At 41.7% G+C, this 20,090-nt stretch overlaps 3 protein-coding genes and 1 long non-coding RNA gene across 5 annotated transcripts in view; all 4 read left to right on the top strand.

Annotated features, from left to right (window-relative positions):
• The first annotated feature begins 348 nt into the window (after positions 1 to 348).
• atms (RNA polymerase II-associated factor 1-like protein antimeros) lies at positions 349 to 3,268 on the top strand. The gene is made up of 8 exons (XM_011645874.3): positions 349 to 715; positions 795 to 887; positions 958 to 1,282; positions 1,389 to 1,532; positions 1,613 to 1,716; positions 1,835 to 2,051; positions 2,132 to 2,381; positions 2,466 to 3,268. Exons 1-8 carry the CDS (start codon positions 642 to 644, stop codon positions 3,011 to 3,013), a joined length of 1,755 nt encoding a protein of 584 aa, XP_011644176.2. The 5' UTR covers positions 349 to 641; the 3' UTR covers positions 3,014 to 3,268.
• An 815-nt stretch (positions 3,269 to 4,083) lies between these two features.
• Positions 4,084 to 7,287, top strand: Irbp18 (Inverted repeat binding protein 18 kDa). Of its 2 annotated transcripts, none has more exons than XM_011645870.3 (4): positions 4,084 to 4,669; positions 5,844 to 5,942; positions 6,013 to 6,169; positions 6,249 to 7,287. In XM_011645870.3, exons 1-4 carry the CDS (start codon positions 4,523 to 4,525, stop codon positions 6,350 to 6,352), a joined length of 507 nt encoding a protein of 168 aa, XP_011644172.2. In that variant the 5' UTR covers positions 4,084 to 4,522; the 3' UTR covers positions 6,353 to 7,287. The 2 variants fall into 2 exon arrangements, with proteins under 2 accessions (XP_011644172.2, XP_088938100.1); XM_089081974.1 differs by lacking the exon at positions 4,084 to 4,669 and adding an exon at positions 4,702 to 5,494.
• A 2,538-nt stretch (positions 7,288 to 9,825) lies between these two features.
• Galphas (G protein alpha s subunit) overlaps positions 9,826 to 20,090 on the top strand; it is a 31,636-nt gene continuing 21,371 nt past the window's right edge. Inside the window, exons 1-4 of the mRNA XM_011645875.3 lie at positions 9,826 to 10,952; positions 13,553 to 13,625; positions 15,520 to 15,574; positions 16,675 to 16,794. Coding sequence (XP_011644177.1) covers positions 10,814 to 10,952; positions 13,553 to 13,625; positions 15,520 to 15,574; positions 16,675 to 16,794 — 387 coding nt within the window. The 5' untranslated portion in view covers positions 9,826 to 10,813. The remainder of the gene's footprint in view (positions 10,953 to 13,552; positions 13,626 to 15,519; positions 15,575 to 16,674; positions 16,795 to 20,090) is intronic.
• On the top strand, positions 13,632 to 15,427 carry LOC148935459 (uncharacterized). Its single transcript, XR_016140468.1, has 2 exons — positions 13,632 to 14,283; positions 15,135 to 15,427. It is a non-coding gene; the product is annotated as an uncharacterized LOC148935459 (long non-coding RNA).

The following is a 20,090-nucleotide window of genomic DNA, read 5'->3' on the forward strand; positions in this document are numbered from 1 at the left end:
TTGATAGTTATATAACTGTTATATTGTTGAACAGGGAAATTAAAACTAACACTTACGTTACATATTGAGCTGAGAGAGATTTGTTTTACAAACTTATGAATATTTCTATTCTTTTTTTTATATTTTTATTTATATATTTAGATTCTATTATATATATATATATATATATATATACATATTGTATATATTATACATATTGTTATAATTATGTATATTATTCATATCATTTGTTACAAATCTTTACATAAAATAAAAACAATTATGTTTATTTTGTCGACGTGATAATAAAAATCTTTCAAATGCTGTATAAGCATCGGGGATATATTTTTCAATATAGCGCCATGTTTAACATCGTAATGGTGCCATCTCTCGAAAAATCTACGCAACTGGACGTTAAGATGGCACATCTAATTTCGCGAATCATCTAAAGATGTGAGCACCTTGACGACAAAAGCAGCGCCACATCGACGCGTGAGAGACAGCGAAATTACTTTCTTTTTCTTTTCCTGCATACGACTCGTATGATGTTCGTACGATAATATAGTGTGGTTATGTAGTGTTTTGTACATCGCTTTTATATATTGCATTAGCGACGAATTCTACTGTTGATCGTTACGTCGATGTGTTTATGACGCGATAAAATGGCACCTACCATACAAACCAACAGCAATCAAACGGACAGAGATAAACGACCGGTTAGACCAGCGGAGAAGCGGTAAATGAGCGTATCAGCGAATTAACCTAGAGATGAATACAACTGTAACGTTGTTACATTGATTCGCGCTTTTTTTCAGATCCGAGCTCATATGCAGAGTTAAATATTGCAACACGTTGCCAGACATCCCGTTTGATCCGAAATTTATAACATATCCCTTCGAACCGACCAGGTGAAGAGCGAGATCCACCAAATTTCAATTGTCTTTCTGTTCTTAATAATCCGTGATGTCTACCACACAGGTTTATTCAGTATAATCCGACCTCGTTAGAGCGCAATTATAAGTATGAAGTATTGACGGAACACGATTTAGGTGTGGAGATTGATTTGATAAATAAGGATACATATGCGGGCGATCCTAATGCTCAATTGGATCCAGCTGATGAAAAGTTGCTGGAGGAAGATGTTCTTACGCCGCAAGATTCTAAACGATCTCGTCATCATGCCAGGAGCGTTTCCTGGTTGCGGCGCACAGAATATATTTCTACAGAGAGTACCAGATTTCAGCCTCAGACAGCAGACAAAGTTGAAGCCAAAGTTGGTTACAGTATCAAGAAGAACTTTAAGGTATATTTTCTACATTATGCAATACATATTCAATACTTTAACACAATACTCAATACTTTTTTCAAAAGTGCATTTTTTAATATACAATTCAATTATTTTTAATCAGGAGGAAACACTGTACATGGATCGCGACAGTCAAATAAAAGCCATAGAGAAGACATTCGAAGACAATAAAAAGCCAATTGAAAGACACTACAGTAAACCAAATGTAGTACCTGTAGAAATTCTGCCAGTATATCCAGACTTTAAAGTATCATCTTGCAAATTAATTGTTGTAAATATTATTATCAGCATATAATTTTTCTAACAGTTTTTATAACAATTTTTTAGTTATGGAAATATCCATGCGCACAAGTCATATTTGATTCTGATCCTGCACCAACTGGTCGATCTGTACCCGCACAGATTGAAGAAATGTCACAAGCTATGATACGGTAAGGTTTTGCAATAATTTTATATAATACAAAAGGTAGAAAATATAAAAAAAAAAGAAATTATCTTGCATTCGAATTAATATGTAAATATTAACAACATGAACAATGTTTTTTATAGAGGTGTAATGGACGAAAGTGGCGAACAGTTTGTAGCTTACTTTTTGCCGTTGGAAGAAACGTTGGAGAAGCGTCGTCGAGATTTCACTGCTGGTATTGATTACGCCGACGAAGAGGAATACGAATACAAAATGGCGAGAGAGTATAATTGGAACGTCAAAAGTAAAGCTTCGAAAGGATACGAGGAGAATTATTTCCTTGTGATAAGACAAGACGGGGTATATATACGAGCGCGTAATTATATCATGCATATCATTAATTCTGTATTTTGTCATGTTAATCCTTTTGTGTACTTCAGGTTTACTACAATGAACTGGAGACACGTGTGCGACTGAGCAAACGACGACAAAAGGTCGGACAACAACCAAACAATACGCGCCTGATAGTGCGTCATCGACCGTTGAACGCCAACGAATTCAGAATGCAGAGATATCGCGAAAAACAATTAGAGCCGCCGGGAGAGGAGGATGAAGATGAAGAGGAAGAAGAGGAAGAGGAGCAGGAAACTCAACAAGAGAAAGCAGACGAGAAAGATATACCAGTTAAAGGTTCGTTTCACATATTTGTCGAAAATAAAGTAAGCTATTATCATTTCATTCTGGATATTTTTCCAATAAATAAAAAATCTGTAGGTTCTGAAGCGGAAAATGAAGGAGAATCACGTGCATCGTCAAGAGCGTCCTCACGGGCATCCAGCAGAAAATCACGATCTCGCTCGCGATCTCGTTCCGGTTCGAGATCGAGATCAGGATCAAGATCCAGATCAAGATCAAGATCGAGGTCGAGATCGAAGTCAAAATCGCGTTCACGTTCACCTTCACGTTCACGTTCACATTCACGATCACGATCACGTTCACGTTCACGTTCACATTCACGTTCACGTTCACGATCACGATCACGATCACCATCCAAATCTAGATCACGGTCTCGATCACGCTCACATTCTCAGTCGCGTTCGCCATCTAAATCGCGATCTCGGTCCGGCAGTCCTCAATCGAGGAATACATCAAGATCTAGATCCAAGTCAAGATCGCGCTCGGGAACGCCTGCGAAGTCACCGTCGAGATCCCAATCGAGTTCGCGTTCCAAGTCCAGATCGCGATCAAGATCGAGATCCGGTACTGGTAGCGGAAGCGGCTCTGCAAGCGCGAGCGGCGAAAGCGGCTCTGAGAGTGAATGAATCGAAAAACGTGATCGATAATACCCGTTTAATTTTAACATTGTCATCTCTCGATCTGGATTATTATATTTCAACGAATATTTGTTTATATTATTGTAAATTAAAAATATTCCGAAGAGCAGTTTCGAATATCAGAATAGAATCACAATCAGAAAGCAATTCTTTGACAGTAATTATATATGAATAATTATAGAGTGTACGAGTGCGTTCAGCGGCAGGATTAAAGAAATAATAAATTTATATAAGGAAAGTATATATGTAATGTGTTGTATATGTGTATATACTTACGTCAATACTTAAATATTGATTGAAATTGATCTTGCGATAATCCTGTGTGAGAGCGTATATTACATTTTATAATTTTTATGACATTTGGCGATAAACATGTTGGAGCAAAATGAAAGAATGGTAAAAAAGTTATCTTGAGTGCGATATCTCAGTGATGACAAATCTGTTTTATTTTTTTATTATTTTGTTTTCGTTCTCTGCCAAGGTGCATTTATTTCGATTCACGTGCAAATACATGCAATATAACAAAAACAAATTCGATAATTACACAATAATTTTATTAGCTCCTCGGTATTGCGTTCGATTTTATTACGAGAGAGAGAGAGTCAAGAATTATATTTTTTGAATACCTAAAACAACGTAGGAATTACGTGGTATGTCGATAATGCATTTTTACACATTGTAGTTAACAATGACGCTGTCATAGGGCGCCACGCATACCATTTGCGGTGTGACAATTCGGTGTTGCGTCATTCACGATCTATTGGACTTGGCCGAACGGTTCGTGTCCAATCGTGTCGCTGCGAATCGCACATGGCAGTTTCTGGCAGTTCTGAATTACTGACTATTGTCTAAAGTGCTAAGGCTACACAGAAGCGAATAAGGTGGTTCGAAAAATCATAAGGTACGAGCGCATTAATTAAATCGGATTAGACGAAAGAGGCATGAGCCACGTGGACGAATCTTTTGTTTGCTGACGTCATCTGCACCTTAATTCTTGTACTGATTCGGAAGGTTCGGGATTTCTATCAATTCTGCTAGTTCATTTGATTGTTTACTGTCTCTTTTTCTCCTCTATATAATGTATGTATTATTGGAATGCAAGAAGAAGAGGAGGATGAATCGAACTGGTCGATACAAACTTGGAGAAAATTAGAACCATGCATTAGCGTTTAGAGACACTGCCTGCAAATCGTTTCGAATTTTAATATTCGCAAATCTATCGTTACGCGCAACAGAAGTGCATCGTTTATCTCGCATCAATACGTTCGCATTGTTTGGGTATTTAAATTCGCCATTTGGTGCAATCACGGAGTAACTTATCGCGTATGCTGAAAACATTGACCCTGAGAGAGCGCGCGCGCTAATTGCTACGTGCTATCTTTCTCTCTCTCTCTCTCTCTTTCCCACTTTTTTGCTTTTCTTTATCTCACTCTCTTGTCTCTCCCTCTTTCCGATTACTCTCATCGCGAGATAAACAAGTCAACGACAGACAATTTTATGTTCGTATTATCGCGCACCACGCATAATTCTGTCATCGCGTTTCGCGAGAGGAACGGAAGAGAAAATCACACGACGATGAATCCGTTCGAATTCCCCGACGATGGTATCATGAATATGGAGATGGAGGCCGGAGATGATATTCCGGTGAGTTGACGTGGAGTTACGCGGCTATCGACGTACGAGAATCATAGAGAGAACGATAGAATGCGGGACGCCGCGCGACACGGATATAAGAAATGAGAAAAGTAAACTCGCCGAAAGATTATAAATCGCACAGCTGTTTTCCGTTCTCCGTCGCGCGAGTGTGTCGGCTCGATGTTTTTCATTTATATGTACGTAGTGGAGCGACGCGTACAGCGAGCGCGACACGAGCGGTCGGCCGATGATGTCAGATTTATATAAGAGTTTAATGTTATCAATTCGCGGAAACGGCTAGGCACCCGATTGTAACGCTAACAATGCAAATAAAATTACCGCAAGACGTAGATCTTGGTGTTTTTGAGAAAGCTTCAAGAGCGCGCCGATTTAAAGACTCCGTTTAAGATCTCTTTCGATTTATAATGATTATATTGTGAATATAATTAAATTTAAAGTATTCCGCTATCAAATGTAAAATTGCGAATACGCAATTTCGCGACGATAGCGACGATAATCAACGGCAATTGCAATGCGATTGCAATTTAGAAATTTTATTTATACGTTATAAAGCATCGCCGGTGTAGAATTGGTTGAAATAAATTCTCAGTCATCACGGTTGACTCTGAAAATTACTCTGAAATTTAACGAGGTCGCGAGCGGGAATGGTCGGTTTTTACGAGCCGACCGTCTCCGCTAAATTTAGGGGATCTCGTCTCCCGTGAGATGCGCGTCACTATAAAATCCCGTTCGTGGTTTTCGAGTCGAGGCTGTGCACGTTGGCGCGAAGATGTCAGGGCCGGTTTCTTAACAGCAGCTTCAAGGCCTTATTGGGTAAATACGGAGCACCGGCGTTACGCGATGGCGCGCTGGCAGAAAGTTAACGTAACAACCGTACTGTGTCGGATGTTAAAATGTCGATATCAATATTTGCCGCGCGTCTCCTAGGGATCGTGATTAGTGGATCGAACACTCGTCACATAGGTCTAAGCTGTACGTAAAAAAAAATTTAATTTAAAAAAAAAATACAATAAAGTTCATTATTGTACGACTTTACATTGAAGAAACATGAAAATTAGCAATTTTTATTGATACTCTTTCAATTCTTAATTGTAAAAATTTGCTTTTGAGAACCGATATAAAAAATTAATAAAACTAACGATTTTTTGCATGTTAAGTTTAGATGGCACCGAAAAATAAAGAAAATAGCAAACGGAAGAAGCAGCAAATGGAGGACGAGGGCGATGAGGACTATCGGAAGCGGCGAGATCGGAATAACCAGGTGATTTATATTTTTTTCACGTGAATTATGTATAATTTGCATACACATACTCATCATTATTCTCGCACAGGCTGTGAAACGATCCAGAGTGAAGAGTAAGTTACGCACGCAACAAACCTTGGAACGAGTAAATCAACTGAAAACGGAGAATGAATTGTTGGAGGAAAAGATTAAAATGCTTAACAAAGAGCTTGGCTTTCTCAAGGATCTCTTTCTCGCACATGCAGGTAAAAACTTTAATTAAAAATAAATTATTATTGAATGCAAGTTGCTGAATCAATTAACTAAACCATGTTTTTATCTTAGGTTCCAGTCAACACTCCATAAACGTTCAAGATATAGATCTAACTGCTCTTTTGGCGGAAGAGAAATCTACAGAAGATTCGATGAAGACTACCACTAAGCTGTAGATTGACACAAGCACCACGCGAAGCGATTAGCGTGGTATTAAATCTGAAAATGCGAGAAAGCACTCTGGCTCGCTTAATCAAAACGACAAGTGGACATCTTGGAAAGATGTCTACTTTAAATTTATCGTGAAAGATTTTAAACGAGCGTTCTCGGAGCGCGAGCCTTCCAAGTTGTAATATCGAATTATCACCAGCTAAATTTACAATTTATTGAAAACTAATGGAGGCGAGAGTGCAAACTGTGGTAGAATCGCGGGGAACTTGCGATAAATTTGAGTACGGAAGTATTCACTTTAATCATCAGCCAGGAAGACGAGACGATCTTTGATTTAATAAACAGGAAAAATGATAAAAATGAACATCACTATGTACGGGATATACGTGCATGTAGATATTAGAATGGTACATGTCATGAATGTGAGAGATGTGCTTTTACGTGCATATAGAAATAGCTATGAAAGAGAATTTTAACACTTGTGAATACCATTTACATATAATTTATTTTATTGACTATGATGTTTATATCTGTACATTTCTGCATTATATATAGCATTTTAAACAAATTGAGATGAATTACAAACGCGTGCAATATATAAAATTTGAAAATATATTTATAAGCTGAAACTCATATTTTGATGCATTTTATGATGTGCATCTTTGTACAAATATCAACATGAGAAATTATTAGATATATTAATCTTTGTGATTATCGTTAAAGATATTTTTTCTTCGAACATTTCCGGTAAACGTCGTTGTTAAAACGTAACCAATAATATTGATTCCTAATGTTGACTCCTAAAAATAACAGTCGTAATGTATTTAAATATTACGATTTGTAAATATCTATGAAAGTAAAGGCATTTGTATGTATAACTACATGAAGCAATATGCATATTGCAAGAAATATGCCTGAAATAAAGTCTTCTGTCTTTTTTCTTCTTTTTTTTCTTCTATCAGCGTCTATTAGCGTGCTAATAAAAATACGCGGAAAAACTTGAAAAAAAGATTTTTGCAATATTCTTGCAATTTAAATCAAAGTGGGAAAATTATTGTTAGTTTAAGACTATATGGTCTTAATATTATCAATAAATAATAAAGTAAAAATTTTTTTTAATACTTTGTAGACATACAAAAATTTATCTTATATATCATCGGAATTTTGATGATGAAATCAATTGTATGCGATTAAATTGCCGGTGGGTGACAGACATCCCGAGGGTCGCCGACGGCACCTGTATGCTTCAATATTCGCGGCCGAAAAGACCCGATCAGATTCTTCGTCAGTATTCGTGCACACGAACGTCGCATCGACTGGAAGAACCCTTCAAAGATATCAATTTTCTATTTTAAAACAAAAATCACGTCTTCGCGCATTTTCTTTTTAATAAAAATTGACTTTCGAAATTTCTATTAATTGAATATATTGTTCTTCTTTCAGCGATAATAAAACATGATTATGAAATATAAAATTATAAAGGTAACATTGTAAAATTTCCTATTCAGATCAACTGTTGGATGTGCGGCGTTTTCATCAAATTTGGCAAAAATCATAAGAAAGGGGCATTTTCGGTAAATTCATGAAGTACTGCCGAAAGGTAACGTGTCAACTTTTCTGAGAAGAATTAAAGGAAAAAAAAGATCAATATCGCGGCCGCGAAAGTATGTCTTACGCATTCGAGAGTTAAAAATGAATTGAATTTTATCATACTCGTCGGCGGAGTCACCCAATGTCGATGTCGAAAGAAGGGTACTTTGAGTTTCGCGTAGCTACATGCCTGAGTTTGTCTGTAGCGCAGTGGACCCGTCGCGCTGGTGGTCTAGCAGACGACATGTTGGTTGCAAGGAGCACCTCGTTTCGAACGTTTCGGTCGCGAGTTTTCTCGGGGATACTTGAGTGAGAAGGGGCTAGCGCGCGAACTCGGTGAAGCCCAACGCGGGTGACGATAGAAAGGCCGGCAAGGGCACAAGACTCTTTTCGCGAGAGGGTAGTGTACGTGTAAAGGCGGCGCGAGAGAAAACACGCGACAGTGCGGGTCTCCCAAGTGTTGCTGCTGCTGCTGCTGCTGCTGCTGCTGCTTGCCGTGATCGTCGACGAGGAGCTCACGGCGGCGGCAGAGAAGGAGGAGGTGGAAGCAGCGCGGGTGACGGGAAAGGGACTGATAGCTCAGAGAACGTGCTCTCAAAGAAGCGAAGGGCCGACGACGGGCGTTAAGGAAGGAGGTGCCGCGAGCGAAAAGCGAATCCTCCGGAGAACGTCCGCGGGCTCTCGCCGCGCGGACGTCAAGACAGATCTCCCTGAGGACAAGATCTATATAACAGCGAGAAAGACTACGAGAAGGAGGAGGAGGAGGAGGAGGAGGAGGAGGAGGAGGAGGAGAAGATAGCTACCGCACCGGCGAGAAAAGAGTCACGGACGGCAAGATTGGAGCTGGAACTGGTGGAGTAAACGGTCGGAGCAGACGGGGTGATGAGACGACGAGACAGTTAACGATAAATAACTTTGTCATTTGTGACAAGGTGTGCCGATTGTCATCTCTTGGACTATCGCTCGACTTGGGCGCCCTAATCTGATAGGATCCAAGAGTTCGTGAGTCGTCGGAGTCGATTCGTTTTAACGTCACCGCCGTCGCCGCTACCGCCGCCGCCGCCGCCGCCACCGCCGCCGCCGCCGCCGCCGTCATTGTAATCGTCGTCATCGACATCGTATCGGCAGAGTAGAGAATCTTCGCACCGATTCGCATCAAGGAAGCGAGTCAAGATCGTGTGGGCACTGGATGCTTTACGTTTAATACTCGTTATATCTATCTACCTGACAAATCGAATTCGCGTGTACATACCCGTCTCATTCTCTCCATTTCAATCTCGCGCTCTCTCCTTCCCTCCCTTCCTCCCTCTCTCGCTCTCCGCCTGTCTCCCTGTCTCTCGTGCCGGCCGCATCGCCGGAGACGTCGCGGCGAGGGAGAGAGAGAGAGAGAGAGAAAGAGAGAGACCGAGTCGCGCGACTATAACGACAAACGACAGATAGACAGTGTCACGACACGGTGTATCGTCGTGCCGGGCGGCGGTTTCGCGTGTTCTTTTTACGTTCGGGCATAGGTACGTGTGTCCGCTTCGTTTGTCGCAAAAACAGCAGCATCCTCGGCGGATAGCCGAGTGTCCCGGGCGTAACGCCCGGAGACGTCGGGGCCGGCGCCTCAGTCACCATTGACGTCGACATCGTCGTCGCCGCAGTCTTCGATACCCCGCCATCCGAGACGTTTGCGATATCGTCCCCGCGCTCGCTCGCTCTCTCTCTCTCTCTCGATTCAACCTGAGCGAGCGAGAGAGGTGGTCGGCGCGCTACACCGCGAGAGGGAGGGAGAGAGAGTGAGCGCAACACGGGGCTCTCTCAGTCGCCCGGCGAGTGGAGCGCCGAGTCCATGGTGCGTGGTGGTTATGGTTCCGCGGCGTGGTGGTTATGGTTCCGCGGCTAGTGAAGACCGCCAGTGATAGAAGCAGCCGTGAAGTGTGCTCGTGAGAGTGCCGTGCTGGGAGACACACGCGTGCATAACACGTCGGGTGTACGCGAGAGACGGACAAACGGCGAAACGCGGAGCGACCGTCTTCGTTGTCGCTGCCGTTGTCACCATCATCGTCGTCGCCGTCGCCGTCGTCGCCGTCGTCGCCGTCGTCGTTCGTCGTCAAGTAAACGAGAAGGAGAAGCAAAGGGAAGAAGCGCAACGAGGGAAGGCAGCGAGAAATAGAGCGAGAAAAGTTTCCTTTGACAGAGGGACGAGAAGCATCGTTGTGTAGCAGAGAGAAAGGAAGAGAGAGAGAGAGAGAGAGAGAGAGAGAGAGAGAGAGAGAGAGAGAGAGAGAGAGAAAGACAGCGAGAAAAAGAGAGATTTAGACGAGAAGAGAACAAGAGAAAGAGAGAAGGAAGGAGTAACGAGCGTGTGAGTGAGACGTCGATCAGCCGAGGGGGCGCGCGGGGGCCGCAGCGCGCGCGCGCGCGCGCGGGCGCGGGCGGGTGGGCGCACGAGACACCCGAGATAGAGTGAAACCGAGACGAACGGAACGGCGGAACCGACGGACGGCGGACGGCGGGATTCGCGGAACGGGAGCGAGTGTAGCGCGCGTACCGCGGCGGGATTCGGGGCGCTTTTCGAACGGCGACGGACCCGCAGCGGTAGCGGCGGCGGCGCGGTCGTAAACAACGACGGCGACGAGGACGACGTCGTCGCGGCCGTCGGCGCCGGTCGCACGGTCGCTCTCGCGACTAACTCGATCGTCGCGAACCGTCGTCGTCCGTCCCCATCCGTATCGCGATCGTCCTACCTCTCGCTCAATTCCGCGACCGCCACCGCCACCGCCACCGGCACGACCCGAGAAGGTAACAACGGGCCCGGACAGCCACCGTTAGACGTGGAAGGAAAAAACGGTGAGGAAGGCGATCCGCGCGTGTCCTTCCCGTGGTGTGTCATGGGGTGTTTCGGCAGCCAGAGCAGTAAGGCCAGTCAGGATGATAGCAAAAATCAGAAGAGGCGATCCGACGCTATCACCAGACAGCTGCAAAAGGACAAGCAGGTCTATCGAGCAACGCACAGGCTACTCCTGCTCGGTGAGTAGATATCATAGATATCGCGCGTCTCTCTTTTATCCTTTTCAACTCGGGAGTGGTCAAGCGCGCGGAACGAGGAATACGTCCGCGTCGTTCCGACAGTTTCGTCGAATAAATTTCGAAATATTCGATAAATATCTCTTTCGCGTGCGCGCGCGCAGGCACGTATCAATCATAACCCGATCGAGACGCGAGCTCTCGTATATAACGTGATTCGATCGACGCGAAAGGAAATTATAAGCGCGCGCGTTTGGATTCGAGCGTAATCGATATCTAGCCAGCGCGCTCCTCCCGTGTCCTCTCGCTCGAATCCAGCGACGCTTTTTTTTAATCTCACGGGATGCAGTCGAGTTTTTTAATTAAGGTAGTCCAAGAGGAATCAGCGGAACGGTGGGGCTTGGGGAACCTCACGTCTGGGAGGGGGCTGGGTGCTCCGAGGATAATTCTCGTGTCGGCGTTCCTCTCGTCGCGCGTTATCCGCGCGTTCGTGAATCGAGGCGCGTTAAATATCGAGTAGGACCTGATGGCCGCTGATGGTCGTCGGTTTCGGACAAAGCGAGCCTCCGCGAAGCTGGAGGTGAGCCGACCGGCCGACCGCTATCGCGATGTTCAGCGGCGCGTAATTCAATTTTATCGATTATCGTACGAGCAAGCACTCACGAATATTCAGTGACTGCCTCGTGTGTTTGTACCCTTTTCGTTGCTTCTGATCCTCTCTTTCATCCCCCCCTCCCTCTCTTTCCTTTTACATATATGTACACCACCCACCCCCACACACACACACACACACACACACACACACACACACACACACATTCTTTCTATTCTTTTGTCTCATAGCTGTAACTCAAAATACTGTATTCTCTTTATATTATGTTGTTAATGGCCATGCCTTATATAACAAGATATATTGCTCTTTTCTCTCCTTCAATGATTTCTAAACCACATTTAAACGGAAATTATATAAGTAACCTTTTAGTACGTTTGTGTGCGATATCAAGTTTAGTTTCTAATGTATTAATATTGTCGATACAAATGTTTGATGTCAAAAAACTTTATTTTCTGTTTCGATGCAGAATATTTTTTTCGATATATATTTTCATCGCTTTGTTTCATCTATACATCTCTTTTATCGAAACTTTTTTCAAATCATAAACTAAACCAACAAATTTCTCTTTTTTTTCTGCTTTCTACTTCTCTACAATACTCCATTTGCAGATAAGTAATTTTGTAACTTTCATACTTTTATATTCTTGTAATTTTTTATTGCATAATATTCATTTTAAATTGATCTATGTTTTATAATGCTTTTTAATTTTAAAGTATTATAAAACATATTAAGCATATTAAAAATTTTTTCTCAGATCTCTCTCTCTCTCTCTCTCTCTCTCTCTCTCTCTCTGCCCCCCGCTTTCCCCCCCCTCTCTCTCTCTCTCCTTTTTCATTTTACGTACATATCCCTTTTTTCCATGCCGACACATGCTGCGAAAAACATTGACATAGCGTGCCTGTTTAGCGCGATGTTTAATCCGGCGCCCCGTCCACATTCGCCTTCCTATTATCCGGCGTTTATGTAGGTCGTCGTTCTAATTCGATGCGAATGCGTCGTCATAATCCTCCTTCGTCTTCGGTGTCGACGGCGCGGGAGACGAATGGAGCAACAGCTGTCGCCGTATTGTTTCCTCCTCGCGAAACCCGCAACCGATTGGATCCCATATTCGCGCTTATTGCGTTTCCGACTTTGACCATGAAAATCTTAAAAAAAGAAACCTAAAGTCAGAATGAACGAAATAGAACACAAATATAAATGTTGTCTAATTGTTTGAATATATAAGTATTACAAATAGATACGACAGCTATTTTCTTTATACAAGATTTACGAAAATTTATTTCATGATCTGTTTCATCAGGGACGTAATTAATGCCGCTGTAAAGAATTGCGCGATTTTTTTTAATTAAACTTTGGCTCTTTTATTTGAGCTTGTGAAATTACAATTGCGAGAATTTGAGAATTAGACGTCGAAACGTGTTTAACATTTGAAAAGTAACCGAATGTTACATTAAAGCAGAACATGATACGTGTAACGACATCTAAGAATGCAGAAATGATGTCGATGTGGTACTTTCAAATAACGTTAAATCGTAAAGTTAAAAAGTTTGAAATTTCCTTGACGAGTGATGTCCGAGAGATGAGAAAAGTCTCCGAAAGTGTGGTTTAATCAAGCCCGCGCGATCTAGGTCATGATCCCCATACATCACTCGGAGATCGTCCCGGTTCACTTTAGGACCGTAGGATTTTGATCCGGGAGTGAATTCGTGCGAAAAAATGAGAATGCGTAAAAATGGCGCGTAAATGTGCATTCTCGTCGGGTCCGTGCAATCGCGATGCGTTATCGCGAGCGATCGATATAACTATATATCCCGATGACTGATGAAATCTTGATTTATGGCCAGTGCCATAGCGCGAAATATTCTTATTCGCGATATTATTTGCGTTATTACATCGCGTTATTACTGCGCGAGCCGAAAGCGTCCGGCAGCGATCGCAGCGGAAAGGGGCGAGGGAAAATTAACCACCGATGATTTTCGCCCTGTTTCAGGAGCGGGAGAGTCCGGCAAAAGCACGATCGTCAAACAGATGAGAATACTGCACGTCAATGGTTTCAGCGAAGCGTAAGTTTTATTTTTAAAAATGGCAAACGCGTGCGCCGATCGGTCGGCCGCGTCGCGTCTCGTCTCGTCGCTCGTCGCGTCTCGTCGCGTCTCGTCGCGTCTCGTCGCGTCTCGTCGCGTCTCGTCGCGTCTCATCGATTGCCCGTTCGCTTACTCGGCCTGATCCGTTCCAATCCGGCAATGTGTCGTTAACCCATTAAAGGAGGGCCATAATCTCTCCTTTGTTTCCGCAGGGTTTTTCATCGCGAGGCTCGCATTACAATTAAACGTCAGCGGAATGCGATCGTACTCACGCAGGCCGTTTACGAAACGCGAGGCCATCGCGCGCGCGCGAATACGTTCATTGAATTTTTGTACTCGAGCGTCTCTCTCGCTATAAGAGAGACGTTTTATCGAGGCGAGCCTCGAGACGGTTTTTTAGAGGCGAATCGCAAAATATGGCTTGTGCTCGAGACATCGTGTTGACGCTATTTCTACAGTCCCTCTATTTGTGGCGACGCGTTAATCTTGCTTCTCGGAATTCTTGTTCCGACTTAAATCTCGAATCTCAAGAATCGTCTGCGATAAGTTAAATTGCAGATTGTGGTGCGATTAATTTTTTTAGCGCGCTCTATGAATGATTCATTTCGTAACCGATTCAGGCCGCTGTGTCAACACGGTATCAACATGTGGCTGATATACATTCGTTTATATTCTACTTCCTTTATCATTTTCCGAATATGTGACGCACTCATCGCGTCTCTTTATTTCCGTTGTTATCTTCATTTTTCTCGATATTTATTTATCTTTTCAAAATGCACTCAACATTTTCTTCTCTTTTCAACGTTTAAATTTTTTTATCATTTAGTCGCATTCCGAGTGATTTCTCGACCTTCCTCGATACGATTATCTCTTTTTTTTTCTTTTTTTTCATTTTTATGTGCGTCCGCATTTATTCCGTTTTTCTAGACTGCTAATTTACGATATCTCATGGTTACGGTCGGATGTTTTATTTCACTTGGTTTCCGCAATCTTCCGCTAATCTGTGGTAGAACGTAAATCTTTCGTCTTTTCAAGGAGCTTTGCTCGTACAATTCAGCATCTCGTATATTTTTGCATGGATGTCGGCAGTACATATTCTTTTCAATTTTTACGCTTGCGATAGAATGCATATTAACGGAATTCCATTAAAATGAAATTTATCTGCGAGCTTTTCGTGCTGTACGAATAAAGAGAAAAATAATATATTTGTATTCACTGAGTAAGACGCTATTAAAACTTTTTACTATATAGGTAGAGAATCAGACAACTGAATACGCGATATTATGTAAATAAACGGCTTAGCTTTCGCGTGTCGTAAATTCTGTCCGCTTTAAACGCTTTAAACGAAATGGAAAAAGTCATCTCTCATCTCTACATTTTGCGATAATTTTTTTTCCAATCCATATCCGATGTGATTTTTTTTTTTTTTTTTTCACTTTGCGACGCGTCGCGATGAATTTTTAATTTCTTGGATATCGAATCCCATAGTTTCTTTGAACATCTCGAACAAGAAGAAGGTTCACTTTTTCGGTCGGAATCTTTGAAAATAGACAGTAGAGATTATTACCAGAAATATAGATTATTGATCGGCCGTGAGTTCTCCAGCGAGTTCTTTTAAACGCGTGGTAGTTGGCCGCGCTAAAATTATCGAATTGGTCTGAAAATATCGATAAAAGAACACACGGTCTGCGCTATCGTTCCATTCAGCACGTGACTCGGTCATTATTGCCGGTTGACTGCTCGATCTACTCTTACGTTACTACGTCTGTACAATACGCATTGTTAGTCGTAATACTGTTAGTCACATTTAATTACGCGATCGACAACGAATTGGCGCCGGGTTTCTAACACCAATCTATCCTTGTGTCCGCAGAGAAAAGCGACAGAAGATCGAAGATATTAAGAAGAATATTAGGGACGCCATTTTGGTAAGTGTATATCAAACATTTATTTTTATAATTTATTATTAACATTTATTTTTGTTTGTTTAAAGTTTAATGTTACACGAGAAATAAAATGGAAAGAGAAAGAGAATGGTTGCGTAATTTGACGAGGGAATCTAGTCGGAAATTATGCACCAAGTATCTTTCTCTTTTACCTTGTATTCTTTTTTTTTTTTTTTTTCTCATAATGATACAGTTATCCGACGGATAACTCGAATTCTCGTCAACGTTGCATCACCAATTCCGCATTTGTTTTCGAACCCAGTTGCATTTAGACGTATAAATCATTGCGCTCGAAATAACATGCGACATAACCGTTACGTGACACGCAAATTTGCGATATCAAATCTAGCTGCAAGAGCATTGTCACCGATTTGTCATTCGGGCTCGTGTTCAGTTGCGCGCGCGATTCTGTTTTGCCCCCCCAGGCAAAATATGCAATCACTTCCGTACACCTCGTTGACGCAAATGACGCTACCTTCAATGATTTCTTGCATATGGAATTCTTGCGAAGTAATTAACAACATGATAACGATTACGGCGAACCAGTAGTTATAACAAAAAATAAAGGCGATTAGATAGCTAAGAATATAGTACACATGTAATTTTTTTAAAGAATATTTATATCTCATCAAGATCGATCGATAATTCTCGTTTATGTGATACATAATTGCCAGATCAATAACGTTCGTATAAACAGATGTGTGTGTGTGTGTGTGTGTGTGTGTGTGTGTGTGTGTGTGTGTGTGTGTGTGTGTGTGTGTGCGTGTGTGTGTGTAAGTGTAAGTGTAATTAAATATAACAACTGAAAGCCTATATAATTACATTGTAGAAAGAAGAAGAATAATATGAGGATATGTGATATTGATAAATGGCAAGATATTATTTTTATTATTTTTTTACAATAGATTATATTAATAATTATATTGAAACATTATTATATGGAAACGTTATTAAATCTTAAAATTGTCCTTGGTTATAACGCGCGTTTATATCTACCGAAAAGATTTCTTTGAGGAATTAAACCGGCATTTACTTTAGTCTAGCACGACGAATGATAAAAAGACACGTTGTTTCTTTTGCAGACGATAACCAGTGCGATGACTACGTTAACACCGCCCGTTACGCTGGAAGATCCGTCGAATCAGAGTAAAGTGGATTACATCCTGGAAGTTTCATCTTCTCCAGACTTCGATTATCCTCCGGTGAGTCAGCCGTAGCATATTTGTGTTATATGTCGCGTTGTATTTCCCCGTTGCGCGAAATAAAACTTGGGCTTCACCTTGGTGCTAATTCATCGACCTTTGCCACTGCCGACCAACATTATAAGGATTCCCCGGGCTGATCTTTAACGTTGCACTATGTAGAATTCGTTTCTGAACACAATTAAATTCCATTACATTTCTAATTTCATCGAGACGGAAAAATGAATGCGATATAATTAATGCAAACTTTTCCCTTCGTGAGTTTCTCCCACGCGATATTTCTCCCGTGTTGAAATGCACTATGTGTATTTTTTATTTCGTTAATCTTATTTTACAATTTTGATTGCGAAGCTGCAGTCGTCAATAAAATACGCAACTACGTTACATCGCTCGTTACATTCCTGTGTGTTAATTTTAGCGAAATTACGATTTGTGTTGATTGCCTCGAATAGTATCACTCGACATATTCGCATGCATTCGCTTCTCAATTACGGAATCTCGTCACGTTTAAGAATCTGTAAACACGTTACAAAGCCTCACGCAATTACCATATCATTCTGATGACAATTGTAATTATATCGACGATCAGTAATGATACAATTGGAATCGATCATTTTTATAGAGTTAACGTATAAACGCATTAAGATAGAAAAAAATAGTCAGTTATTTAATAAATTTTTTTCCTTTCGTTCTCGATCGTTTTATCGCACGTTTTGTGCATCGCAAAACTCATCTCCGAATTATTCGAATCAAATTTCTCGTTCGTGTTTCGATGATTTAGCGTACACAGACTGCGTGTAACGGTGACATGCGTGACATAATGGGTAACTACAATTGGAAAATTTACTTAATGTTCATCGCGACATTTCTTTGTGTCTAAAGCCGGCGAACGCACATCTGTGGATTAACGTAATGCGACACGCAGCAGATATATATATATATACGTACGTACATACACACGTGGATTCTTCACGTGAGAACCACTGCGTGGCATGATCAGTGTTTACAATGTTGACACAGCTACCGCACATGTTAGTGCGCTATACAGTGTTCTGTACAACGACGTGCTGCGCCATTTCTCATGTATGTACGTACATACACACAGTATCTCTCAATTGTATCACTCGCAAATTCATGCGATCATTATACTCGTATGTAACGGGAATTTACATCGATCGATGCGAATTCTCTGTCCCCGTAGGAGATTTTCCCTGTCGAGAATCTCGATAAGAGATCCATCCCGCTAGCGCCGGTGAAAAGTCAATTCATATATATCGAATGGACACGCCAAGAAAATTTTACGGCCGTTTTTCAATTAAATTAATTAATAAACGGTTAAATCACGTACTCGTATAGTCAAATCTGTATTTAAATACACGTTATTAAGGGTGATTTAATTTATGCGGTGCTCGCGCTGTCTCGAGATTTCCGATTGAAGCGCTCAAAGGATTAACTCGCGAGATGTAGCATTCGTAGGTTAGATAAAAAGAGAAAAAGCACGAGAACGGGGATTCGTAACGCGCGACACAGCTCTCGAAATAAAGTCGTCGCGACGAAATAATCCGCGCGTTTTGCGTCATTCAGTGCGAGCGACGACGTAACGCGTGTACGGTGCGTCACCTTTGCCAGCGGATGAACGAAAGAACGGCTCATTATTTGTTACACGTGATTGTATTCGCCGTCGATCGATCCTGATTAATTAAATTAGATCGTTTGCGTTACGCCAAACGCAACTCGATTCTCATTTCTGATGAGCGCGATTTTTATTTATGATTATCCTCAAGACACATATTTGTATCGCTAGAGTGAGACCGTTCGATGGTTTGGCGCTAAAAAAAATCCGATTGATAACGAACTATGTATGATAAAATCCATTTCAAAGCTTGAGAGAATTAATTTTTATATTAATAAAATTTAAATTAAAATGTTTTCCAAGTATTTTTTTTTTTTTTTTTTTTTTTTTAAGAAATATGCTAATGCTTCATTGTAATTCTTCAGTTATATCAAGAATTTATTATCCAGGGAAAAAAACGAACGAAACTCTGTGTTTTACACAGAGATATTTTTGTTCTTTATTGCATTAAAAGAATAAATATTGCATTTGGCATATCAGCAGCGTTATTTTCGCGACTGTAAGACACAAAGTGATATCCCGATTGCTTCTCGCGAATTCTGTCGACGTCTTCTACGATTCGTGTTTAATTTGTCACTGTCATTCGGCTCACCACATATGCAAGAGATGAGAGAGAAGACGCGGGGGTGTTTGCGGAAATTTATTTTAGGAAAATCCTAGGCCTAATTTCAGCGCAGACTCGAAACATATCGGCAACGATGCGGTTCTTTATTTGCGAACACAAACAATCACACGTACAATCAACACGTATTAACTTGCAAATTATTCGTGAATGTGAAAAAAAAATTGTAAAAATAACGTCAAAAATTGAAATTGTGAGCTAGGGAATACTGATAGTCGAGATATCGATTAAACGTAAAATAATCCACTTTGAAATAATTTTACTTGGATATTTTTAGAAGGAAGCAAACGAATGAATTGGTACAACTGGATTATTTCGGCAGATTGTACCATGGTAAAATGTCGGATGCAAAAGCACGCGATATGATAAATACTAAAATTACATAAATGCCGAAATCTTAATTAAAAAAGAGAGAGAGAGAGAGAGAGCGAGAGCGAGAGACCCACTCTTTTAAAATGATTTACATTCATTTTTCAAGGGTCACTTTCGAGGGCTTTTATCCGCACGAATTTTACAACGCGCGGTATCGTGTTCCTGTATTTTTAGCCGAGTTACATACTTTGCAGTGGCGTTTAGGGGCTTAGCAAGAGGATGACGCGTTTGGACGAAATTATTAGTACGTGCATAATCGCGGTAATAGGCGACGACACGGCACCAACACGGCGATCCTTCCTCGCGCGACGGACGACGGATCGGCGATGCGTCCGTTCATCGATCGTGGAAGCGTGGAAATAGCATCGACAGGAGAATTTATTAATATAACCGTCGCCGCGTTATTGCCAAGCACACCGGCCGTGCCGGCCGTGTTTGCGACTGTTTGCGAGATTTGCAGCTTGCGTCGTTCGTGACAACACCCCGAGATGGACTTCCGCTGTTACGGGAGAACGTGTCCCGTCCAAGTTCGCCGCGACACTTAAAGCGATGAAAGAGCACGAGAGGATTTACAGCACTTGCCAATTACGCCGGTTTGTTGCGGCTTTTCGAAGACACTATGGGAAAAATTCCGTGTATTTGTACTACAACCGATCTGCGATTCGATAC

The sequence above is a fragment of the Pogonomyrmex barbatus genome, unplaced genomic scaffold (assembly GCF_055798465.1).
Source record: "Pogonomyrmex barbatus isolate J1 unplaced genomic scaffold, ASM5579846v1 scaffold5, whole genome shotgun sequence".
Taxonomy (NCBI): Eukaryota; Metazoa; Arthropoda; class Insecta; order Hymenoptera; family Formicidae; genus Pogonomyrmex; species Pogonomyrmex barbatus.

What these genes read in the sequence shown, in the direction of transcription:
- Irbp18 (XM_011645870.3), top strand. Translation starts at nt 4,523, where the DNA reads ATGTTCGTATTATCGCGCACCACGCATAATTCTGTCATCGCGTTTCGC. An exon ending in AGGCCGGAGATGATATTCCG is followed by an intron (nt 4,670 to 5,843) that starts GTGAGTTGACGT and finishes TGTTAAGTTTAG; the next exon opens with ATGGCACCGAAAAATAAAGA. An exon ending in TCTCTTTCTCGCACATGCAG is followed by an intron (nt 6,170 to 6,248) that starts GTAAAAACTTTA and finishes TTTTTATCTTAG; the next exon opens with GTTCCAGTCAACACTCCATA.
- atms (XM_011645874.3), top strand. Translation starts at nt 642, where the DNA reads ATGGCACCTACCATACAAACCAACAGCAATCAAACGGACAGAGATAAA. An exon ending in GTATCAAGAAGAACTTTAAG is followed by an intron (nt 1,283 to 1,388) that starts GTATATTTTCTA and finishes ATTTTTAATCAG; the next exon opens with GAGGAAACACTGTACATGGA. An exon ending in TTGTGATAAGACAAGACGGG is followed by an intron (nt 2,052 to 2,131) that starts GTATATATACGA and finishes TGTGTACTTCAG; the next exon opens with GTTTACTACAATGAACTGGA.